General features: G+C 36.5%; 2 protein-coding genes across 4 annotated transcripts; both read right to left on the bottom strand.

The window, feature by feature from the left end:
- Nucleotides 1-12,564: 12,564 nt before the first annotated feature.
- LOC112775794 (pentatricopeptide repeat-containing protein At3g48250, chloroplastic) lies at nt 12,565-20,633 on the bottom strand. 3 transcript variants are annotated; one of them, XM_025819644.2, is made up of 4 exons: nt 20,338-20,624; nt 19,618-19,726; nt 15,152-17,850; nt 12,565-14,753 (listed from the first exon to the last, which is right to left on the bottom strand). In XM_025819644.2, the coding sequence occupies exon 3, from the start codon at nt 17,629-17,631 to the stop codon at nt 15,700-15,702; it is 1,932 nt and encodes a 643-aa protein (XP_025675429.1). In that variant the 5' UTR covers nt 17,632-17,850; nt 19,618-19,726; nt 20,338-20,624; the 3' UTR covers nt 12,565-14,753; nt 15,152-15,699. The 3 variants fall into 3 exon arrangements, with proteins under 3 accessions (XP_025675429.1, XP_029151389.1, XP_025675428.1); XM_029295556.2 differs by lacking the exon at nt 19,618-19,726 and adding an exon at nt 20,152-20,197; XM_025819643.2 differs by lacking the exon at nt 19,618-19,726 and having other exon boundaries at nt 20,338-20,633.
- LOC112778294 (uncharacterized) lies at nt 12,692-13,174 on the bottom strand. Its single transcript, XM_025822629.1, has one exon. The coding sequence runs from the start codon at nt 13,172-13,174 to the stop codon at nt 12,692-12,694; it is 483 nt and encodes a 160-aa protein (XP_025678414.1).
- Nucleotides 20,634-21,777: the final 1,144 nt, after the last annotated feature.

The following is a 21,777-nucleotide window of genomic DNA, read 5'->3' on the forward strand; positions in this document are numbered from 1 at the left end:
CAACGGCACCAAAAACTTGGTACGCACGTTTATAATCTCAAATTTTTTTTCACAACTCCGATACAACTAACCAGCAAGTGCACTGGGTCGTCCAAGTAATAAACCTTACATGAGTAAGGGTCGATCCCATAGAGATTGTCGACTTGAAGCAAGCTATGGTCACCTTATAAATCTCAGTCAGGCGGATTCAAATGGTTATGGAGATTTGATAATTGAAATATAATTAAAATATAAAATAGGATGAAAATACTTATGTAATTTATTGGTGAGAATTTTAGATAAGCGTATGGAGATGCTTTTGTTCCTTCTGACCCTCTGCTTTCCTACTGCTTTCATCCAATCATTCATACTCCTTTCCATGGCAAGCTGTATGTTGGGCATCACCGTTGTCAATGGCTACTTCCCGTCCTCTCAGTGAAAATGATCCAAATGCGCTGTCACCGCATGGCTAATCATCTGTCGGTTCTCGATCATGTTGGAATAGGATCCATTGATCTTTTTGCGTCTGTCACACGCCCAACACTTGCGAGTTTGAAGCTCGTCACAGTCATCCCTTCCCAGATCCTACTTGGAATACCACAGACAAGGTTTAGACTTTTCGGATCTCAGGAATGGCCACCAATAATTCTAGCTTATACCACGAAGACTCCGATCTTTCGGAATGGAGGCTAAGAGATACACGCTCGATCTAAGGTAGAACGGAAGTAGTTGTCAGGCACGCGTTCATAGGTTGAGAATAGTCATGAGTGTCACGGATCATCATATTCATCATGTTGAAGTGCAAGCGGATATCTTAGAATAGAAATAAGCTTGAATTGAATAAGAAAACAATAGTACTTTGCATTAATTCATGAGGAACAGCAGAGCTCCACACCTTAATCTATGGTGTGTAGAAACTCTACCGTTGAAAAATACATAAGTGATGAAGGTTCAGGCATGGCCGAATGGCCAGCCCCTAAACGTGATCTCAGAACAGAAAATTAGTCAAAGACCAACCAGAGATATAAAATAAATCACTAAAAGTAGTTTTTATACTAAACTAGTAACTAGGGTTACATACCATAAGTAAATGATGTAGAAATCCACTTCCGGGCCCACTTGGTGTGTGCTTGGGATGAGCATTAAGCTTTCATGTGTAGAGACTCTTTTTGGAGTTAAACGCCAGGTTGTAGCCTGTTTCTGGCGTTTAACTTTGATTTGCAACCTGTTTCTGGCGTTTAACTCCAGAATAGGGTAGGAAGTTGGCGTTTGAATGCCAGTTTGCGTCATCAAAACTCGGGAAAAGTATGGACTATTATATATTGCTAGAAAGCCCTAGATGGAGGTCAGAATCCAACAGCATCTACAGTCCTTCTTCAGCCTCTGAATCAGATTTTTGCTCAAGTCCCTCAATTTCAGCCAGAAATTACCTGAAATCACAGAAAAATACACAAACTCATAGTAATGTCCAGAAATGTGATTTTTATTTAAAAACTAAAAAAATATACTAAAAACTAACTAAATCATACTAAAAACTATGTAAAAACAATGCCAAAAAGCGTATAAATTATCCGCTCATCACACGCGCACGCGTGGGTCTTTCAAAATCTTGTTCTATGCGTGCGCATCCTGTACACGTACGCATCTGATGAGCGGATATTTTATACCCTTTTTGGCATTGTTTTTACGTAGTTTTTAGAATGTTTTTGTTACTTTTTATTATATTTTTATTAGTTTTTATTCAAAAATCACATTTCTGAACTTTACTATGAGTTTGTGTGTTTTTCTGTATTTTCCATGGTTCTGAAAACCGAACCGGATCGGCCGGTTCAATCAGATTAACCGGGAACCGGTCACCTAACCGGTCCGGGTAAGGTCAGAAACCGCTTGGCAAAAAACCAGTGAAAAAACCGGTCAAACCGGTGGTTAATCGGAGAACCAGTAGAACCGTCTGGTTTTTTTCAGGATTTCCGGTTCGGGTATATAAGTTCTATGCGTCATTCCCACGCCACCCCCACCTCTTCATCTCATCTCTGAGAATGAGAAACCTTACCCTGACCTAACCCCAGCCACCAGCCCGCCATCACAATCCCCCATGGCCGAACTCTTCTTCTCCGGTAGATGGTGCTTTCGCCGCCGGCGGGAATCGTGGGTGCCGTCGCACTCTTCTCATCGCCAATCCCTTCTCATCTTTCCTCTTCTCGTCACCGTCGCACAAAGGAAGCGTTGACCCCGTGGCATAACCATCGCGAAGTTTTCCCGGTTGATCGTCATCTCTTCAAGCGCACGCTCTCTCTCTCACTCACTCTCTCTGTGTCTGAGCTTCGAGCTCTCTGTCGCTCTCTGTTCGAGTTCACTTCCCTTGTTCCGTTGTCATCAGCCCGTCACTTTCCATTCCTCCCTCGCCATCACTTTCCTTCCTCCTTCGCCGCCGGTAAGCGCTGCTGCTTTAATTAATATGGCTTGGTTTGTACATTTGTTAATAATGCTGATTCTGGGTTTTGGGTTCTTTGATTTCTGATTCTGAGTTTGATAATTTTGCTTAATCCAAGTTACTGTTTTTCTGAAATAATGATTGATTGAATGATTTGATTAAATATTTTCTTTGCTGGGTTAATTTGTTTGAGTTACTTTTGTTGAAGGTTAATTTATTTTTGCTGGGTGTTGAAAGATGGAACAGGAACAACAGCCAGAAGACATTATTTATTCAATTTGTTGAATGGTGATGTAATTCTGAATTCAATTTAATTTGGATTCTGACTTTGGAATTCGATTCAATTTAGTTTTTGCTGCTGATATGTTTTCAGATTAGTTTGGATTCATAAGTTATAACTATACTGTTGATTAATTGATTTGCTGTTGAAAGTTTGAAACTATGTTCCCTTCCCTTTTTTCTGTGTAGTGTATTTTCCATTTTTCCCTCCCTAGCACAATAGCATGAAAACTAGAGTAAATGAATGGAACACAAGCACAATAATTCAAACACAAATGTGACGAACAAGTGATCGTGAAGAGTCTTATAACCTGGGTTTGATCTAGCAACATAGTATTTTACTATTTGTCGATAATTCATTGTTGAGATGGGATAACAGGTCGATTCAGATCATGATAAGTAGAAGTATTTGGCTCGGCTAGTCCTTAAATGCTTGCTTCTGAGTGAAGCACGGAATCGTTGGAACCCTGTCTCTCTTTATTGTATGCTTCTGTTAAGTTTTCATGTCACATTCAACCTTCTAGGGTTGAAGGTGAAAAGCCTTATGGTAGACTAACAGTCTTCTTGTGAAGCATGAGTCAAAAACAGTGTCAATGTGCTTCTATCTATCTGAATCAGTGTATTTCAAAGTCCTGCATATGGTAAACTGGTTGTTATGTATCAACAAACTATGCTTGTCTGTACTAATATACCTTTGTTTTGAATAGTATCATTCAATCTATTTATACTTTACAGCCACAATTTAAGTGTTGCTAGATGATATGTACACAAGCCATGCCAATTTAAATTGTTTTGGGTTTCTTAGTATCACTATATTTCTCTTTCTTAATGATCTATGAAGTTGTTTAGTTATAAACTTTGATTGTTTGTGAACCTCTAATATTAAGTTATGGATAATTTATTATGTGAAATTTTAAATTTTATTAAGTTAGAAATTATTGAATTTATATATTTAAAATTATTTTTAGGTTTTTTAATAATTTATTTAATATTTAATTAAACCGGTTGAACCCCAGTCGAACCAGTGAACCATTGAACCAGTGACCTCACCGGTTTATTGACCGGTCCGGTTCTCACAACCTTGGTATTTTCAAGTATTTTATGGCTGAAATTGAGGGACCTGAGCAAAAATCTGATTCAAGGCTGAAAAAGGACTGCAGATGCTGTTGGATTCTAACCCTCCTACACTCGAAGTGAATTTTCTGGAGCTACAGAAGCCCAATTGGCGCGCTCTTAGTTGCGTTGGAAAGTAGACATCCTAGGCTTTCTAACAATATATAATAGTTCATACTTTGTCCGAGATTTGATGGCCCAAACTGGCATCCAAAGCCAGCCTAAAACTTTCTAGCGTAAAACGCCCAAACTGGCACCAGAATTGGAGTTAAATGCCCAAACTGGCACCCAAGCTGGCGTTTAACTCCAAGAACAGCCTATGCACGTGAAAGCTTCAATGCTCAGCCCAAACACACACCAAGTGGGCCCCGAAAGTGGATTTCTGCACTATCTGCACTTAGTTACTTATTTTCTGTAATCCCTAGTAGCTAGTTTAGTATAAATAGCACTTTTTACTATTGTATTAGGGAGCTTGTGCCATCTTTTCACGTTTGGAGGCTGGCCTCACGACCATGCCTAGACCTCTTTTTCACTTATGTATTTTCTACAGTGGAGTTTCTACACCCCATAGATTAAGGTGTGGATCTCTGCTGTTCTTCATGAATTAATACAAGTACTGTTGTTTTTCTATTCAATTCATGCCTACTTCTTCTCCAAGATATACTCTCGTACTTAATTCAGTTAAGTCAGAATGAAGGGGTGACCCGTGACAATCACCCACTATCTTCATTACTCGCTTAGCCAAGATCCGCGTGCCTGACAACCACAAGCAGTCTACATGATGTTTAACGTAGTCATTGGATGACAGATGGAGTATATTCTCTTGGATATCTAATACACGGACCGAGTCTGTGAGATTAGTATCTTCGTGGTATAGGCTAGAACCATTGGCAGCATTCCTAGGATCCGGAAAGTCTAAACCTTGTCTGTGGTATTCTGAGTAGGATCTGGGAAGGGATGACTGTGAAGAGCTTCAAACCTGCGAATGTTGGGCACAAGTGACAGTGTGCAAAAGGATCAATGGATCCTATTCCGATGCTAGCGTGAACCGACATATGATTAGCCATGCGGTAGCTGTACCTGGTATTTTTCATCCGAGACGAGAAATCTGACAGTTGATTAGCCGTGCAGAAACCGTAGAGGACCATTTTCACTGAGAGGATCCTACAGCTTGCCATGGAAGGAAGTAATGCATGGTTGGAAGGAGGCAATAGGAAAGCAGAGGTTCAGAAGCAACAAAGCATCTCCATACGCTTATCTGAAATTCCCACCAGTGAATTGCATAAGTAACCTTATCTTATTTTATGTTTTATTTATCTTTTAATTATCAAAACCTTATAACCATTTGAATCCGCCTGACTGAGATTTACAAGGTGACCATAGCTTGCTTCAAGCCGACAATCTCCGTGGGATCGACCCTTACTCACGTAAGGTATTACTTGGACGACCCAGTGCACTTGCTGGTTAGTTGTGAGGAGTTGTGAAAAGTGTAAATCACAATTCTAAGCACCAGCGTCGCAACTTAGAAGCTAGAGAACTTAGCGTTCTTCAAATGAACGTACGTTCCTCTGCCCTGCTTTTTCTCTGTTTCTTCCTTGCAATCTTTTCATTTGTCATCAATCAAACATGCAATCAAAGCCTTGCTAAAATCATAAAATTTTGCATCATTCATAATAATCAAATAATTCTTGCATAAATCTCATGATAATGCACAAAATTAACAATGTTTGATTGAATCAAGACAAGTATAAAATTCCAATCCAATCACTTACTTATTGCCTAAGAAATACATGAAACCTTATGAAAACAAGTAAAAATTGCTAAGAAAATATGCACAAAATGACTTGTCATCAGCTATCACATCATATCTTTGAAGAGGGAGTTCATGTCAAATCAAAATCTTCTCCCTTATTCTCTACCTTGATTCAAGGAAAAGATCTTTCAGTTACTTTTTAATTTTAAAAATTTCCTTGATGATAACCGTTCCATTAATTGCCCATTATTCTATTAATCCTCTCTCCACTCAGCATTCAATGTGGTTGTAACCTCTCTCCATTCTCCAATCCATTCGGCCATCTCTTCACCTTCTCACTCTCTTCTTCATTTTTCTATCATGAAAAAGAAGTTGGCACCTAGAAGAAGCAACCGAACCCCTTCTTCCAAAAATCCTTCATCTGCTCCTCAAACCCACACCCATATTCATATACATTATGCTTCATCTTCTTCCCCTTCTTCACACTCAACCGCATCAATGAGGAGGAAAGTAATTGCTCAAAGAACTTCTTCTCGCAAGAAGGATGGAAAAGAGAAAGAGCCTATGGTCGAAAAAGAAGAAGCGTCGCAATCCTCTCCACCTCCTTCACCTCCACGGAAATCAACTCTTCATCCTTCTGGCCGAACAACTCATCGTTCGAAGGGATACATTCTTCGCAACACTAGAGAAACATCAAACCTGGATTCTCTAGACTTCAAAAATAAGTTTAACAAGAATCATTCTCACTTTGATCCAGCTCAGTTCACATCTTGTGCTGCCTACGAGTTCCATTCTCAAGTTCTGGTTAACCGTCATCTGTGTGCCTCTCACATAGTGAATCTGGAGACCCTGAGTGCAAAAGGAATTGACTTCATTGCTCTATTTGATAATCTCAAGTGGACTCCTCTGTTCAAGATTCAAAAGCCGATATATCTAAGTCTGGTCCGCGAGTTTTACGCGAACATGATGTATCATGATGGAGCAATACATTCTTATGTCAAGAAGGTGCATCTGACTTTGAACAGAGAAACTATTAGTGCTCCCTTAGGGTATACAAATGAAGGAGCCATAGCATATATGTCAGGAAAATGGGACTCTCAAGTTGGAATTTTTTATCAGATTGCTCTGACTCAAGTCTGTGAAAATTTTTCTACACTTGATGGGACTGTTCTGACTCACAAAGCTCTTGGTCCTGTGAGAGCTCTGCTTCACCGCATTATCAACCACATTCTAATGCCATAGAGCAGTTCCTATCAAAGAGTAACAGTCTGTGTTACCCTGGTTCTATTTGCTATTCTTACTTCTTCATCTATTTCCTTTGCTTATCTGATGGTGCGACACATGTGGGAGTGTGTTCGCATTGATAAGAAGGTGAATCTGCCTTATGGTATTTTTCTGACATGTGTTTTTGAATATTTCAATGTTGATTTAATCAATGAGCCTGTAAAAAATAGGGTGTCTGCCATATCAAAGGAAGTGGAGTTTCTGGAAACATGAAAGGAAATAAGGGAAAAAGCTCGATGCCAACCATGTCATTTGATAGTGATCTTGAAAGTCATCCTCCTGAGCCATCCAAGCTTGCTGAATAAATCAAAGACATTCTAAATGAGCTATCAAACATGTCCAACCTAATGGTGCATTCTTGCAAAGAAGCTCGCAAGCAGGCTTACGAAAATGAAAAAGCATGGACCAAGTGTAATGAAAGGATCAATCTGCTTCTCCAAAGCTTTGAAAAGGATATGGCTACCTCCGACAAAGACAGTGATCTCTCTGACTCTAATGTGAATCTGTCTGATGCCTAACTGTTAGGCTCATGGCTACCCATTTTTTTGAACAATTTCTAGTTTACTGCTCCTTTGGATTTAGTACTGTTTATTTTTTAACTGTGTTGTTGGTTATTAAACTAATATTCTGTATAATCGTCATGCTAGTTTTCTAATTATTTTGTAGGTTCCCCTCTTGATGGCAAAAGGGGGAGGAAAGTAGAAAAAGGGAGGGGCCGATCTGCCAATCTGATGTTAATTGCTATGTTTATTGCTCTGATACTCTGATTTCAGTTTTTTGATGATTATTGCCTGCCAATATTTTGTTTGATCTAATCTGTTGCTGGTCTTTTGAATTTTTTTGCTGAATTGAATGGTTTGGCAGGAAATATTCTTAATAGGAATTATTTGTTTTGAACATATTGATATAAAGTATGTTGAGTTTTGATTATTTGCTGCAATGTACTCTGAAAGTACTCAAGTATACTCTATTTTTAGTGAGCATAAAGTTGTCTAACAGATAACAAATTAAGTTTTGATTATCATTCTACATCTGCTAAAAAAAATCAAGTTGTTCAACAATTTTTAATGTTCCATTTGTTGAATACATTAAAATTTATTTTGGAATTGTATTAAGCTTGGTTTTAAGCATGTTACAGGTCATGCTTCCTCTAATAAAATGGCACATATTAAAGTGGAGCTACATGACAAATGGAAAGGGGAGGATTCAAAATCATCAAGGGAGTTCTCTATATCCTTACCATTTTTCAATTCAACTTTTTAATAATGTTTGTCATCAAAGGGGAGACTGTTGAGTTTGGAAAACTCCAAAATCTGTATGATGATCAAACATTGATTAAAAAGGATTAATTACATATTGTATTATAATTATAATTTGGTTGTTTAACAATTTTGTTTTGTGCAGATTTATTATTGGGCCAAAAATTACACAAGCCCAATGTAATGTCAATATTCAGCCTTGTGCAAAATTCTATATGATATGTGGCTGAAATGTTTAATTGATTAGGAAGATAATTGGGCCAAGAAATTATTGAGCAAGCCCAAAAGCAATGCTTCTATATGACCCAACAATTGGTTGATCCGAAAATTAGAAGAAGAAAGCAATGATGCATGCTTTCCTCAGTTACCCACTCCCTTCTTTGATGGAATTCAAATTTAATTAACTTTGATTTAATTTCATTGGTAACAGGAAATAGAAAGTTGAAATTGATTTGATTGCTTTTATTGTCACACACGTTACTATGCATAGGGGATAGGAAATGGGTTTTAATTGATTTTAATTTTCTTCTTTACTTCCATTGAAAGCTTTTCTCCCTTCTCTATCTTCTTTCTCTTCATTTCGGTCATTTCAGTGTCAGAAAAGAAGATGGTAGAAGCAAGTAATCAGAAGAAGAAAACATAAGCTAGGAAGAAGCAATCGGCCAAGGTGATGATGGCTCTTGCAAAAAGAAAATCTACAGTATGGCGTGGCTGAGATCTTTACCACTAAAGGTAAGATGTGGTGAAGAAGCCTCAAGATCTCCATGCCTAAAAATGGTAGAAATTCATTTCGGTCAGAGAAGAAGATCCCTTAGATGAAGCACGTTTCTACTTTTTGTTCATCCATCACAGAAGGCAGCTACTATAGCTATGTGGAGGAAGAAGCAAAAAGAGAACAGATGGAGATGTCAAGGATCAGGAGTTCATCAAGGATCAGAATTCCTTCTTTGGGACCAAGTCAAGATGGAAGGCTCAGATTGATGAAGCTTGATGAGAAGGGATGAGAGAGAGGTAATTGCATGTTGGTTTTGCTTTCGGTTCCCTCTCTCTTCTCTCTGTCCGAACTGATTTTGGTGTTGAAGAAGAAGAAGTTGGCTCGGTTCAACCGGCTTCAACCTTGAAAGCTTCCCTTTCAATAATAAGGGTGAACGGCCAAGGCTTGAGACAAGGAGAGTAAGCACAGAGTTCTCATAGCTACCCAAGCTAACAGAAGTTCTTCTCCTTCAATGTGTTTCATTTGTATTTTCTTTAGTTTTGTCTGTCTGAGTTTCATGGTGAAAAAGGCAAACAGTGTGAGGAAAAGCCAGTGAGTGAAAAAAGGCAGAGTATACAAAATTAAAGAAAAAGCCATATGTGTCTTAGAGGTCCTTTGTACATCTATGTGTTGTGTATCATGATTCTGTGGGAATCCCCTTGCAAGTTGGGTTAGCACTTAGCAGTTAAAAGCTTGGTAGGTAACCAAGTCAAGTTCAGGATTAGGGACAGATTCTGGACTTATCCCGGATATGAAGAGTAGTTCCTAGGGAAGAATTGGTGTCTGTAATCAAGTTGATTATAGTGAAATTCCGTCACAGTTATGATGGAGACTGGACGTAGGCTCCATTGCACTTAGCAGCTGAACCAAGATACATCTTGGTATGATTCTCTCTTCCTCTTCTACTCTATTACAGTTCATGTTGCATAGGAGACAAAATTGAAAAATATCTCTTCAGCAGTCACGAGACAAAAAGAAAATATCTCTTGACCAATGACGAGACAAAAAGCAGAAATATCTCTTAAAATTTTCTTAAAAGGGCAGAAAAGTGTTTTCAGCAAAAAAGGGGTTAAGACTCAACCCTCCCTTCTCTTAGCCACTGATAACCATCACTCTCTATAACACTGTGTCTACCCTCACTCCCTTCACAGGCGCTACTTGTCCACGTCTGTGATGTCTACTTGCTTGGTTGTCGTGCTCCCTGTTCGGATGGTTGTGTGCTCTGTTCAAACTTCATTACAGTGCTCCGTTCATTCGTTATTGCCGTTCAGTGCTCCCCGTGTTTCGTTTACTAATTAATGGTCAAATTTTGTCCTCTTTATTATTATTATTATTATTATTATTATTATTATTATTATTATTATTATTATTATTATTTATGTTGAATGGGTGATTTTTATTTATACAAAATGTATTTGAACAAGTTACATTAATATTTGATGCAACTAATAGCTTTTTTGTGTTTGATTTGATTTGTATTTATATGTCCTAATTATCAAACTACAAATGATTATGACAATGATGTTGTATTTAAAGTCATAGACTAGTGATGGTGTTGTTGCAGTAAATAGAATGCTTATGGACTTACAATGATTTTATCTGTGTTTGTGTTATTAATTTAAGCAAATATTTTTATCTAAAATCGAACATTTGATAGTTATATTGTTCATGGGATGATTGTATTGTTTGTGGAATGATTGTGTTAAATATTAAATTTTTAATTTACATGTTCATTAGGTTATATAATAATATTACATATTTGTAAAAATTCACGGGTAAAGTCGGGTACCCATGGATTGACCGCATGTAGGATTAGAGTTGGTTGCTCTCAACGCGCAAAGAGGATTAGGATAAGAACCCTACCCTACTCATTGCCACCTCTACGTGGAGAGTGATGAGCGTTTTTTTAAACTTATAACATTTTGTTTTCGTCAATAATATTTTTTTACATAAATTTCAGAACAAAATATAATTTTAATCTAGTGAAGGGTATGCAATAATAATATATTAGCTCTCGTCTTAGTTGAAACTTTTTATTTACATGAATATTGGTGTAGAATACAATTTTCGAAGGATGATGAGTTTATTTTTTAAGTTTATAATATTTTGCTTTTGTCAAAAATAGTTTTACGTAGATTTTATTTTAATCGGACAAAAGGTATGTGGTCAAAATATTTTGACTTTTGTTTTAATTGAAAATCATTTTAGTTATGAGTTTTGATGTTGGATACAATTTTCAAAGAGTAATGAGTGTATTTTTTAAGTTTATAGCATTTTATTTTTGTCAAACATGATTTTTTTTTTACGTAGATTTCACAGCAAAATATAATTTTAATCTGTTAAAAGATACACAATAAAAATGTTTTAACTTATTTTAATTAAAAATCCTTATTTATAATATGATAAATATGCTTTTTGAGACTTATAATATTTTTCTTTAGTCAAAAATAATATTTTAAATAGATTTTAGAACAAAATATATTTTTAATCTTCATGTACGACCATATTTTACAAAGTGAGAACTGAGAAGTATATCATCACTCGCACGCAATAAAAATTAATAATCTAAAAGTAGTTAATACTTTAAAGATGCAATTAGTCACCAAGAAAAAACTTTAAAGATGCAATTCCATTTAATATTATTGTTACTATTATTATTATTTGTGTTTAAATATAACTCCATGTTTCAGTTCTTTCTACCACTCCCACCCCTGCTATTTGGCATGCCACACGGACATTGAAGTAGAGCAACGGAATCTAAGTTACAGGTCTAATCTACTGTTGAAATTTACAAAAAGCCAGGGAATTAGATTCAATCTTATCAACTTAGAGAATAAAATAGTGCATAAATATCTCTCTAAATGTGCCTATAAATTGCACCTTGTGCTAGCACAATTACCACATGTGCTCGTGCTTAAACCTGAAGAACAAGCAGTGAGGGGAGAAAAAGAGAAAAATGCGGAGATCCCAGGAGTACCATGAACACATATCTAGAGTGCGCAGGGCGCCTAGCGAAATAACTGACGTCCCTCGCTACCCCAGTGCCCATGTTGCCTTCGGCAAGAAGGCAACTGTTTATGGGAAAGACGAGGGATGTCAAAACTATGGCTACCCTCTCCAGCCTCGTCGTGATGATGAGAGGGTTGAAGTAGTAGACTATGGAAGAACCACCAACCCTGACAATCAGGATGGTGAAGCCACCTATGAATATGTTGATTCTGATCAGTACTATCCCAAGAAGAACAAGGGTGGCTTTGAGTTGCACCCCTGGAAGACCTTTAGGCCTTAAAATTAAAAAAGTTATTTCTTGAGTAGTGTGTCTACGTTACTGTATAGCATATGCTTCCTAATACATCAAGATCAGTAGTGTGATGGTGAGAAATAAATGGCTGCTTAACGAGCCATTATGTTTGCTTATTACAAATCTAGATGTGATTTTATTTATGTACTGCTTTTCTATCCATGTATCAACTATTGAATGAATGAATGAATATATACACATATTTTAATTAGCATGCCATGGCTTTATTGTTTCATTGATGCTCAAATCAAACACAATCAAACTCTTGTAAAATAAAAATACATGTCGTACCAAGAATAAGCCAGAATTTGAAACTAGCTATTCTCTTGCATAACAATCAAAGATTTTCTGAAGAAGGACTAGCGCACTATTTTAGTTTATATCTTTTAATTAACATTTTCATCATTCTTGGTAAAATCAAGGACATCTTCAAAATTTAATAAGTAAGGAAAATTGTCAGTATGCCAGAATTTCAAGTTGCAAATTGAGAGTGGTCTATGTAATCTTAACTGTTCTAACAAAAGAAGAATGAAAGTCATGTATCGTTTTCCTGTGGAACTTTGGCAGCATTAAACCGCCTAGAAGAAAAATGAGAGAACAGGTTTCTGAGGTTATTCTTACTCTCCGGCTTTCGACTCCGTTGGCTTTGAATCGAACCACATAAGTAACCAAAAGGGTTATTATCTAAATCCAACCCCATTTCAATCCTCTTGACACTGTCACAAAGTTCATATGAATCCCAAAGTGACTGCTGAAAATTCCAGTAACAAGGTGAAGAAGAGGAAGAAGAAGAAGAAGAAGAAGAACCTGTGTCCCTCATTGCTTCTAGCTTGAACCTTGAAGGCTTCACTTTGAAGTTTCTTCTGCGTGCATCAAACTCACTCATAGGTTTAGAGCTTCCTGAGTGGCTGTACCAGGATTGTGCCACTGCTTTCAATATTTCCAACTCTTCTTGTTCTTGTTTGTGGTGCTGGTGCTGTTGTTCTTCCTGATAAGGCTCTATCTTCTTCTTCTTCATGGCTCCCACTATGGGCAGGAGAGAAAATCTTAGTCTTCATAATGCTGATGGTGATGATGATGATGATGATGTCATGGCCATGTTGAGCCTCACAAGTGAACAAATGGAGAGGGATAAGCTGAGGTTGACAGAAAATATTGCATTTCTGGTTGAAGGGGGAAAGAGTGTTTTCTTGTCTTTGTTAATTGTTATCCTAATTTTTGTGATTGTCAACATTAGTGGCAACTGGCAATCTGGCAAGTTTTATTAATGTGTATCCAACTTTCATTTCAACCAATGTTCCAAGGCACTAGTAGTATTAAATTAGGTGTTGTGTCTAACTGTATCTTCCAAAATTTTGAGAAAATTACACTCAACGCCTTCAAAAGTTCAAGGTTTTTTTTTCCCTGACAAAATTAGTAAAATTAAGTAGCACTTATTTAGTAGAGTAAGACCAAGTAACTGACAAGATCTCTGAGTCTATGACTCATAAAAAATATCTTCTCAAGTTATTTAAGAGTTTATTTTAGTTTACTGAAGATATGGCTATTTGGAGTGTTTTTGTTTTATTTTTAAAAAAGTAAAAATTACTAGGCAGTAGGCAACTAGGCATAAATCATTTTGATGATATCTACGAGTTATATTTAGATGAATATTCTCTATCTAACAAATGATGCTTTGATGCTTATTAACAGCAGCCTTCATCTTGGCTCAATTAAATCTGATATCTGAAACATGCGCTAAAGTCAAATAACATGGAAGAAACAAAACTCACGAGAATAGTATAATTCTTTTAAAAATTTGTTATGTAATGCTTGGTTAATACTTATTACTAGGGGGTGACAAGCGGGGAAGCCCACCCCGTCCTTTATCGGGCTGACCCGCCCCGCCCCGCCTCGCATAATAATGCGGTCCTAATCTCACCCCACCCCTGCCAAACTGCGGGCTAACGGGCTAAACCCGCCAAAGCTCCTTTTTTTTATTATTAACTACTAAATAATATATATAATTTCACAACCATATTAATAAATTTATAATTTCTAAAGACATAAAAAAATTATATTTTATATTCACAAACATTAAAGTCTTTGTAATTATAAATATTATCTCTGAAGCAAAATAAATATAATCCAAAACATAATTATAAATATTATCTCCAAAACAACATAAACATAATTCAAAACACTCACTTTTCATCTTCATACTCTTGTCAGTTGGGTTGAGAGAAGTTGGATTTTGGCAAAAATTGCAAAAATACCCCCTTTCCAAAAAAACTAACCTTGACGGGAGAGTCCGTCCCACCAAAGCCCGTGGTTTAAGCGATGCAGGTTAGACGGGCTTTTGCTCTTTGGTGGTTCCAATTTTTTAACCCGATCCGCTTCTTTTGGCAGGTTACACGAGCCGGCCCAACGGGTTTAGACCGGTTTGCCACCCCTACTTAATACTAAAGAAAATAGAAACAATTGAAATGTTTTTATTTGCATATCAATCTCTTTTAATCAGATTCAAGTTCCGAAAATTGCTGCAAGTGATCCAGAATATCTGGCAATGGTGCATGCTCAGCAAGGCCTACAATACTTTCTCGTTTCTGCTGCATATCCTGCCCATCGAAAGCACATATATGTCAAACAACCGTAATAGTTGAAATATTTAAATCAAATGCCAAGATTATGATATAATCTGATATGAAATATCCTAGCAGCTGATTGCCTTTTCTAGTTTTCTTCCTTCTTCCACTAGAAAAATTACAAGGGAATAAAAAGGAAAAAAAAAAGCAACAAATTTAGTTAAGAAAATGTGTCTTGATAACAACAACTCATAAAACCTTAGTAGTGAAAGCAGTCACCTATTTCTCCTACACTCAGTGTTGTTGAAATGCCGAGATTTATTTATAACGGTCACTTAAACAAATAGATCGATCACACAAGATTTACATAAAATTGTCATTTAAAGTAGTAACTACTAACTAGTAAGTATCAGCAGTGCCAAATCACTAACCTGTGTGTTCTGGTCATCCTTATCATGAATCAGCCCCAAGTAACTACAATCAAACGAGAGCAAAAAAAAGGAGAAACCTGGCACATTCTGGAGTAACACAAGCAAATCGATTAGTTAATACTTCTCGGTGGCTAACATGACGGTTGACACCGGTCTCCAATTAACTAAGGCTTTAGGGGGGAAATGTAACTCAAAAAATGAATTCCGAAGACCCGTTTTTCAGATAAATCTTTTAATCAATTTATAATTTTAAGAGCCAAGGTAACTCCCTAAGGTGCAGGGACCAATGAAACACGAGCCCTTCATGTTAATAAGATATACACGCTGAAATGGGTAAATCTTTTCAAAAATTGCCATTGTCGTGATAACATCATTGATCATACATGAACATCTCTTACAATTGCAAGTATGAAGCAAATATTTATAATCCAAGTGGTCTTCTGCCAGCAAATGACCAAACCCACCTAACAGCTTGATCAGAGTTGATAACAGTAATCATTTGGAAAAAAGATGAGGCATATTAGGGAGAAAGAAAGAGTTTCCAGGTGTCAATTAGTGGCTGCATGACTCTTGTTTGAACTAAAAAGCTCAGCAATTTTACTGTCCTGACGAATATGATGAGGACACTTGTACAACAGATCTTTGGCCTCATAGAGTCTACCTTCTCGGAAGAAGGATTCAAAAACATGAAGGTAAGATGCAACAGATGGGTATTTTTTCATACTCAGTGCCTTAAGAAATTCTGCAGCATCTTCTACTGTCCCAAACTTGGAAATATAGGAAACAAAGGGTTCAGTGTATGGAGGGTAGTTGTGTGTCTTCATTAGACGAAGAAGGTCAAATGCATTCTCAAGCTTCCCAACTCCTAACAATCTTTCAATCAGATTCTTATATGTGGCTTGCCATGGCGATATACGATACGTGCTAACAACCTCTACAAGCAACTTGTAAGCACCTTCCACCCTTTCCTGACCAAGAAAGCCATCAACCAAAAAATCCAATAAGTCAGCGTCAACATCACAGCCCTTTTTGACCATCTTAGAAAAACAAAGCAATGCCTTATCTACTTCTTTGGCATCACAATGCCCTTTGATTAAGATGGTCCATGTCTTGATATCAGGGATACATCCACAAGATTCCATCTCATCCAACACCTTACATGCTTCTTCAAGCCTCCTTGTCTTACAAAGTCCAAACACTAATTGACTGTAGGTGATATTATCAGGCTCATAACCAGCATTTCTCATTGTGTGAACAATTTTTTCAGCTTCACTGAATTTCCCTAAGCTTGTCAAAGACCTATGGATGGAATCATAGATTGCCTTGGATAGTGTGTGCCCAGTTGACTCATATTTCTTAGCTACTCTGAAAACTAAATTGAGATCCGGAAAATCACATTCAGATATGCTCTTCAAAAGGATAACACAATCCTGCACTGATGGTTTGTATGAGCTATCCATCATAAGCTCATAAAGCTTCACCGAATTCTCCACCATCCTACTCTTTCGAAACTGCCTCGATATCTTCACATAAGTATCGATATCCAATTCATGACCAACACTCTTCATCTCCTCAAGAATATTCCAAAACTCCTCAACCGAATCAGTCCTAGCTAGAACCCTTGCAATTGCATTGTATGTAATAGTATTATGCTCAAAACCAAATTGCTTCCCAGCCCAATGGAAGAACTCAAAAGCCTTGGAAGGCTGAGTTCGAAGCTCCTTCAAAACCCTTATCACAAAGTTATCCGACAGCTGAATGTTAAGCTTCTCCAATCCGTTCGCAACCTCATCTCCCCACTTTGATGCCGAAACAACCCCAACCACCTTCTTGACAAGACCTTGCATTGCATTTTCCTCCAGCATCCGATGATAGAAGTGGTTCAAAGCAACACAATCAGAGTCCATTTTTTCCTTCTTAAAACGCATTGAAATCGTCACATAAGTTTCTTCATCGAGAAAAAACCCCTTTTCCTTCATCATCCTTAGAGTAACCCAAAACTGTTTCATGGTCTCCTTATTGGCCAAAATTCTAACAATCAAGCTATACACGGATGAACTTGGTATAAACCATTGTTTCTCACTGACCCAACTAAAAAAGCACGAAGCTTTTTGGGGATTTTTATCCAACCTCCTCAAAATATAGAGAACAGTTTCATGTGTCAGAGAGGGGGAACACTTGTCCAACTCTAGCTCTAACCCTTGGGACCAATCGTTGGCCGAAACAAGCTCCAAAATTGAGCTAGGTTTCGAAGAAAAGAAGAATCTGTGATGAATGCTTGGAAAGCGAAAATTGCAAGAGTGATGATACGAAAGGGAAGAAACCGTAGGTGCAGCAGTAGAACTAGCGCTGAAAGAGGAGCGAGTCACTTGGTTCAGAGAGTGTTGGAGTGACCGAGTTGCAATGAGTCGTGTGGCGAGAGGCAATTCGAGGAATCGAAGTCGCAGAGAACGAGCAATTGGCTTTAGCCGATTCATCATCAACGGGTGTTTGCGGTACGGATTGGTTTGGTTGTGATACGAAAAACCAACCGATCAAATCATTTCGATTTTAATTGTATTGGTTTGGTTCGAGTTTTTTAAGCCATCTAAACCAAACTGAACCAAATTAATTCGATTGATTTGGCTTGGTTTTTCGATTTTTAAACTGTTTCACCTTCTAAATCACCCGTGTTCTCACTTGCCCCGGGATCAATCAAACTGCAGAAATATCCAAAAAAAAATAGAAACAAATAATTAGAACATGAACAAGTCAGGGTAGAATCAAAATCCTAAACCCTAAATCCGAGGACACATAATAATAGCAAAAAATAGAATAAAATCAGTTCAGAACCAAATAAAAAATTAGAGCCAAATAATTAGAACCAAGAACAAATAGACATTACCGAAACTCAGAATGTAACCAAAACCCTACCCCAAAAATCAGAACCAAGAATACATAATTAGAGCCAAAAATCAGACAAAAAAAATCAGTTCAGAACCAAATAAAAAATCAGTTCTATAGCAACCTCAGGAGTACAAATTCTGTTCATCAGCATTCAGCAACCCCATAAATAAAAATTTAGAACAAGCTAGTTTTAATTTTGTTCACATTCAAAAGATTAAATGCGATTAGGGATGGCAACGGGTTCCCATGGGCACATGTCCCCCACCCCCCATTCTCCATAATCCGTCCCCGTCTTTGCTCCATCCTCGCGACGGGGACCTTGCATCTTCCGGGGACCTAGTTCTTTCACGAGTTTTTACTTAATCAAAGAAAGTGAATATTTTAACTAGGAAGATCACATTTCAAAGATATGAGCATATTTAGATGAAGAAACATTTAGGTAGCATTTGGAAGAGAGACAGAGACTGAGAGACTAAGACTGAGAGACTAAAACTGAGAGACAGAGACTGAGAGACTAAGACTGAGATAAATCTCAGTATTGTATTTGGTGTAAAATGGGAGACAGAGATTGAAATAAGAATGAAGCTCTAATTTAATTTGCGCAAAAAGTAAAATTAGAATTCGTTAATTGAAATGGAGGTATTTTAAGTATAAAATGTTACTAAAATTTCAGTCACTATCTCCAAAACTTTCAGTCTCCTGTGTCCCCACTTTTTGGAAAAACTGAAATACTAGGGGTGGCAAAGCGGGCCGGCCCGCCCCAACCCGCCCCGCCCCGCCTAGGCCCGGCCCATAAACGGGGCGGGCTAGCCAATTAAAATGGGTTCAAAATGCTAGCCCACCCCGCTTTATGGCGGATTGGCGGGTTGGCGGGCTAGCCCGCTTCACTCTTTTTTTTTTTTGTTTTTGAAAAATAAAATTCATTAAAATTAACCAAAAAATAATAATTAAAAAATTAAATACAAATAAAAAATAGTCAAATTACAATATAATTTTTTTACTATTTTTTAATTTTTAACTTCAATAAAATTGTTCAAAATAATAATTGTCAATAGAATTATCTTTATTTTAAAAAATAAGTCACATAATTTGAGTATATATACGAAATCGTAAAATAAAATAAATAAAGTTAGTAACTAAAAGAAGAATAAAAACAAAAAAATAAAAAAAAGTGTTTAAAAAATTCTATAATTATTAATTTTATAATAATAATCACTCTTTTATTTAATTAAAAAAAAAGAAAAATAAAAACCTTCGGCCCGGCGGACCGGCCCGCCCCGCTCCGCCAAAACCCGCCAATTTGGCGGTGCGGGTTTGACGGGTTTTTTAAATTTGGCGGACTCCAAATCCTAGCCCGACCCGCCTTTTTTAGCGGGTTTAGCGGATCGGCCCGACGGGCTCGACCCGTTTTGCCACCCCTATGAAATACTGGAATTTTGGGAACAGAGACTAAAATTTTAGTACCAGTATCTCCACCAACAAACATGATACTGAATTCTAGTCTTCCCGTCTCCATCCCAATACCTCAAAACAAACACTACCTTAAAAACATACAAGAATATATATAGCAACTGACTTGCCTCTGATCCTTTACAAATCAGGATATTTCCTGGGTGAGTATCAACATGGAAGAACCCACTTTTCAAGATCATTTGACCATAAGTTAGAGTCAAGCTTTGAAGAATCTTCCTGCACTTTTATAGCACAGTTAATAGTGTGATATGTGTAGAACTACGTGCATCAGAATGAAGAATTATCCACTTAAAGAAACTCCAAGAAGAAGAGTTAATGTTCCTGTATATTAAATCTTCACCATCCCCTCTATACTATCTGATTCTCTCATCTATCTCCTCCCAAAAATTCTGGACATGATTGAAATATATTCAAAGTTGAACAAGTGACAAGAATACAAGATTAGGCATTAGAAAGAAATGAAGTTGAATTCAAATTACAGGAAAGAAGAAAACTGGGAACAAAGAGAATGAATGAAAGGTTTATTTGACGATTCAAGATAGACAAGAAAGCAAATATGAAAATTCAGAATTTAGGGGATATATAAGCTATTATTTGAGGCAATACTGTGATACAGTGGATAGGATAGCCGATGAGCTTACTGCTTTGCTGATATAGTGGATTCATTAAGGATTGTCAATATGATTTCTGAACAAAAAAATAAAAAATAAAAAACGAAGAACTACAGCAGTGAGCAAAGCTAAAGCTAATCATTCAGTATTTCAATATGATGTGTGACAAAAAATGAAAAAACAAAAGACGAAGCACGACGAACGAGCAGCCATTACCTTCGATGGACGAGCACGACGGACGACGGTGACCAGGCGACGAGCACGACGAGTGTTCGGCGGGCAAAGCGCGACTGAGCAGCAAGAAGAACAGACGTGGAACAGGGGAATGAGGAGAGGGACTGGAGCACGACGAACAGACGAAGCTCTTGGAAGCGACGGACGGCGGCAGCGGTGGAGGAGGCTAGGTTTTTTTGTGTGTTAGGGGGGGGGGGGGGGGGGAGCTCTGTTGTTTTTGAGGGGAAGTGAAAAAGTGAGAAAATGAGAGTGATGAGAGGACTTTTCACATAGTTATTAAAACCGATTTGATAAAGTTATTGGTTTATTGAGAGTAGTTCAACTCATGGATCAGTCATCAAACCGTTTCACTCGATTACATAGTTGTCAGAACCAAACCATCGAACCGATTAAGTTATTGGGTCATTGAGTTATTAGTTTAATCGGTGGATTATTGATTGAACCGTTTCACTCGGTCCTATGTAAATAAAAAATAAAAAATAATCAAAAGTTTAAAATTAAAATTTAAAATACATATTTTTACTAACATTTTAAAAATATCAAGTTATTTTAAAATAATATGGAACATGAACAATAAATATTTTGTTATTTTTACTCTATCACAAATATTTTTATTTTGTTTTTATATTAAAATAACTATTTTTTTAAATTTTAATAATTTATTAATTAGTTTATATCTACTATACTATTATATACTACAAGTATTTATTAAAAAATAATATTAATAGATATTATATAATTATAAAAAAATAAGTGAATTTATAATTATTGTTAAATAAAAATATAATTAATTTAAAAATGAGTGAGTTTATAATTAAAATTAAAATAAATTAAATAAAAGTAAACTATTTGATAAAAGATATCTATATGTATTATAATTTGCATAAATTTTTATAGAAAATACGTTAGCCTGGTGGTTGTGGAGTCTTTTAGTTTCCTTGAGGGCAGGGGTTTGAACCCCACTTTAAATATTTTAAAAAATTTTCACTCCCAAACGGTTCAGTCGGACCAGTTTCATCGAGTTTGACCGATTCACACCGGTTCGACTCTTTGTACAGTCCAAACACCGAACTAAACTGATATAAGATCTGGTTCATCGGTTTTCCGGTTGAACCGATCAGTCCAGTCAAATTCTGCTAACAATGCTCGATAATAATTAAATAAATATATAAAATTATAATATAATATTATTAAAAAATGAAAATTAAAATTTAATATTTTATATTATTTAAATTTAAATAAATTATATATAAATTCATTAGCTGATAATGTGATATATATAATTTATATAAATTATTATTTTTTAATTTAATGGATCTAATCTAAAAAAAAGTTATATACAGATAAAAGTATAAAACTAAAAGTAAAAATAATTTGTTAATAAAAAATAAAAAAACAATCAAAATTTTAAAAGAGAAATAA

This window comes from Arachis hypogaea, chromosome 19, assembly GCF_003086295.3.
Source record: "Arachis hypogaea cultivar Tifrunner chromosome 19, arahy.Tifrunner.gnm2.J5K5, whole genome shotgun sequence".
In the NCBI taxonomy this organism is placed as follows: domain Eukaryota; kingdom Viridiplantae; phylum Streptophyta; class Magnoliopsida; order Fabales; family Fabaceae; genus Arachis; species Arachis hypogaea.

Coding starts and splice junctions, on each gene's coding strand:
- LOC112778294 (XM_025822629.1), bottom strand. CDS start 13,174: ATGAAGAAGAAGAAGATAGAGCCTTATCAGGAAGAACAACAGCACCAG.
- LOC112775794 (XM_025819643.2), bottom strand. CDS start 17,631: ATGATGAATCGGCTAAAGCCAATTGCTCGTTCTCTGCGACTTCGATTC.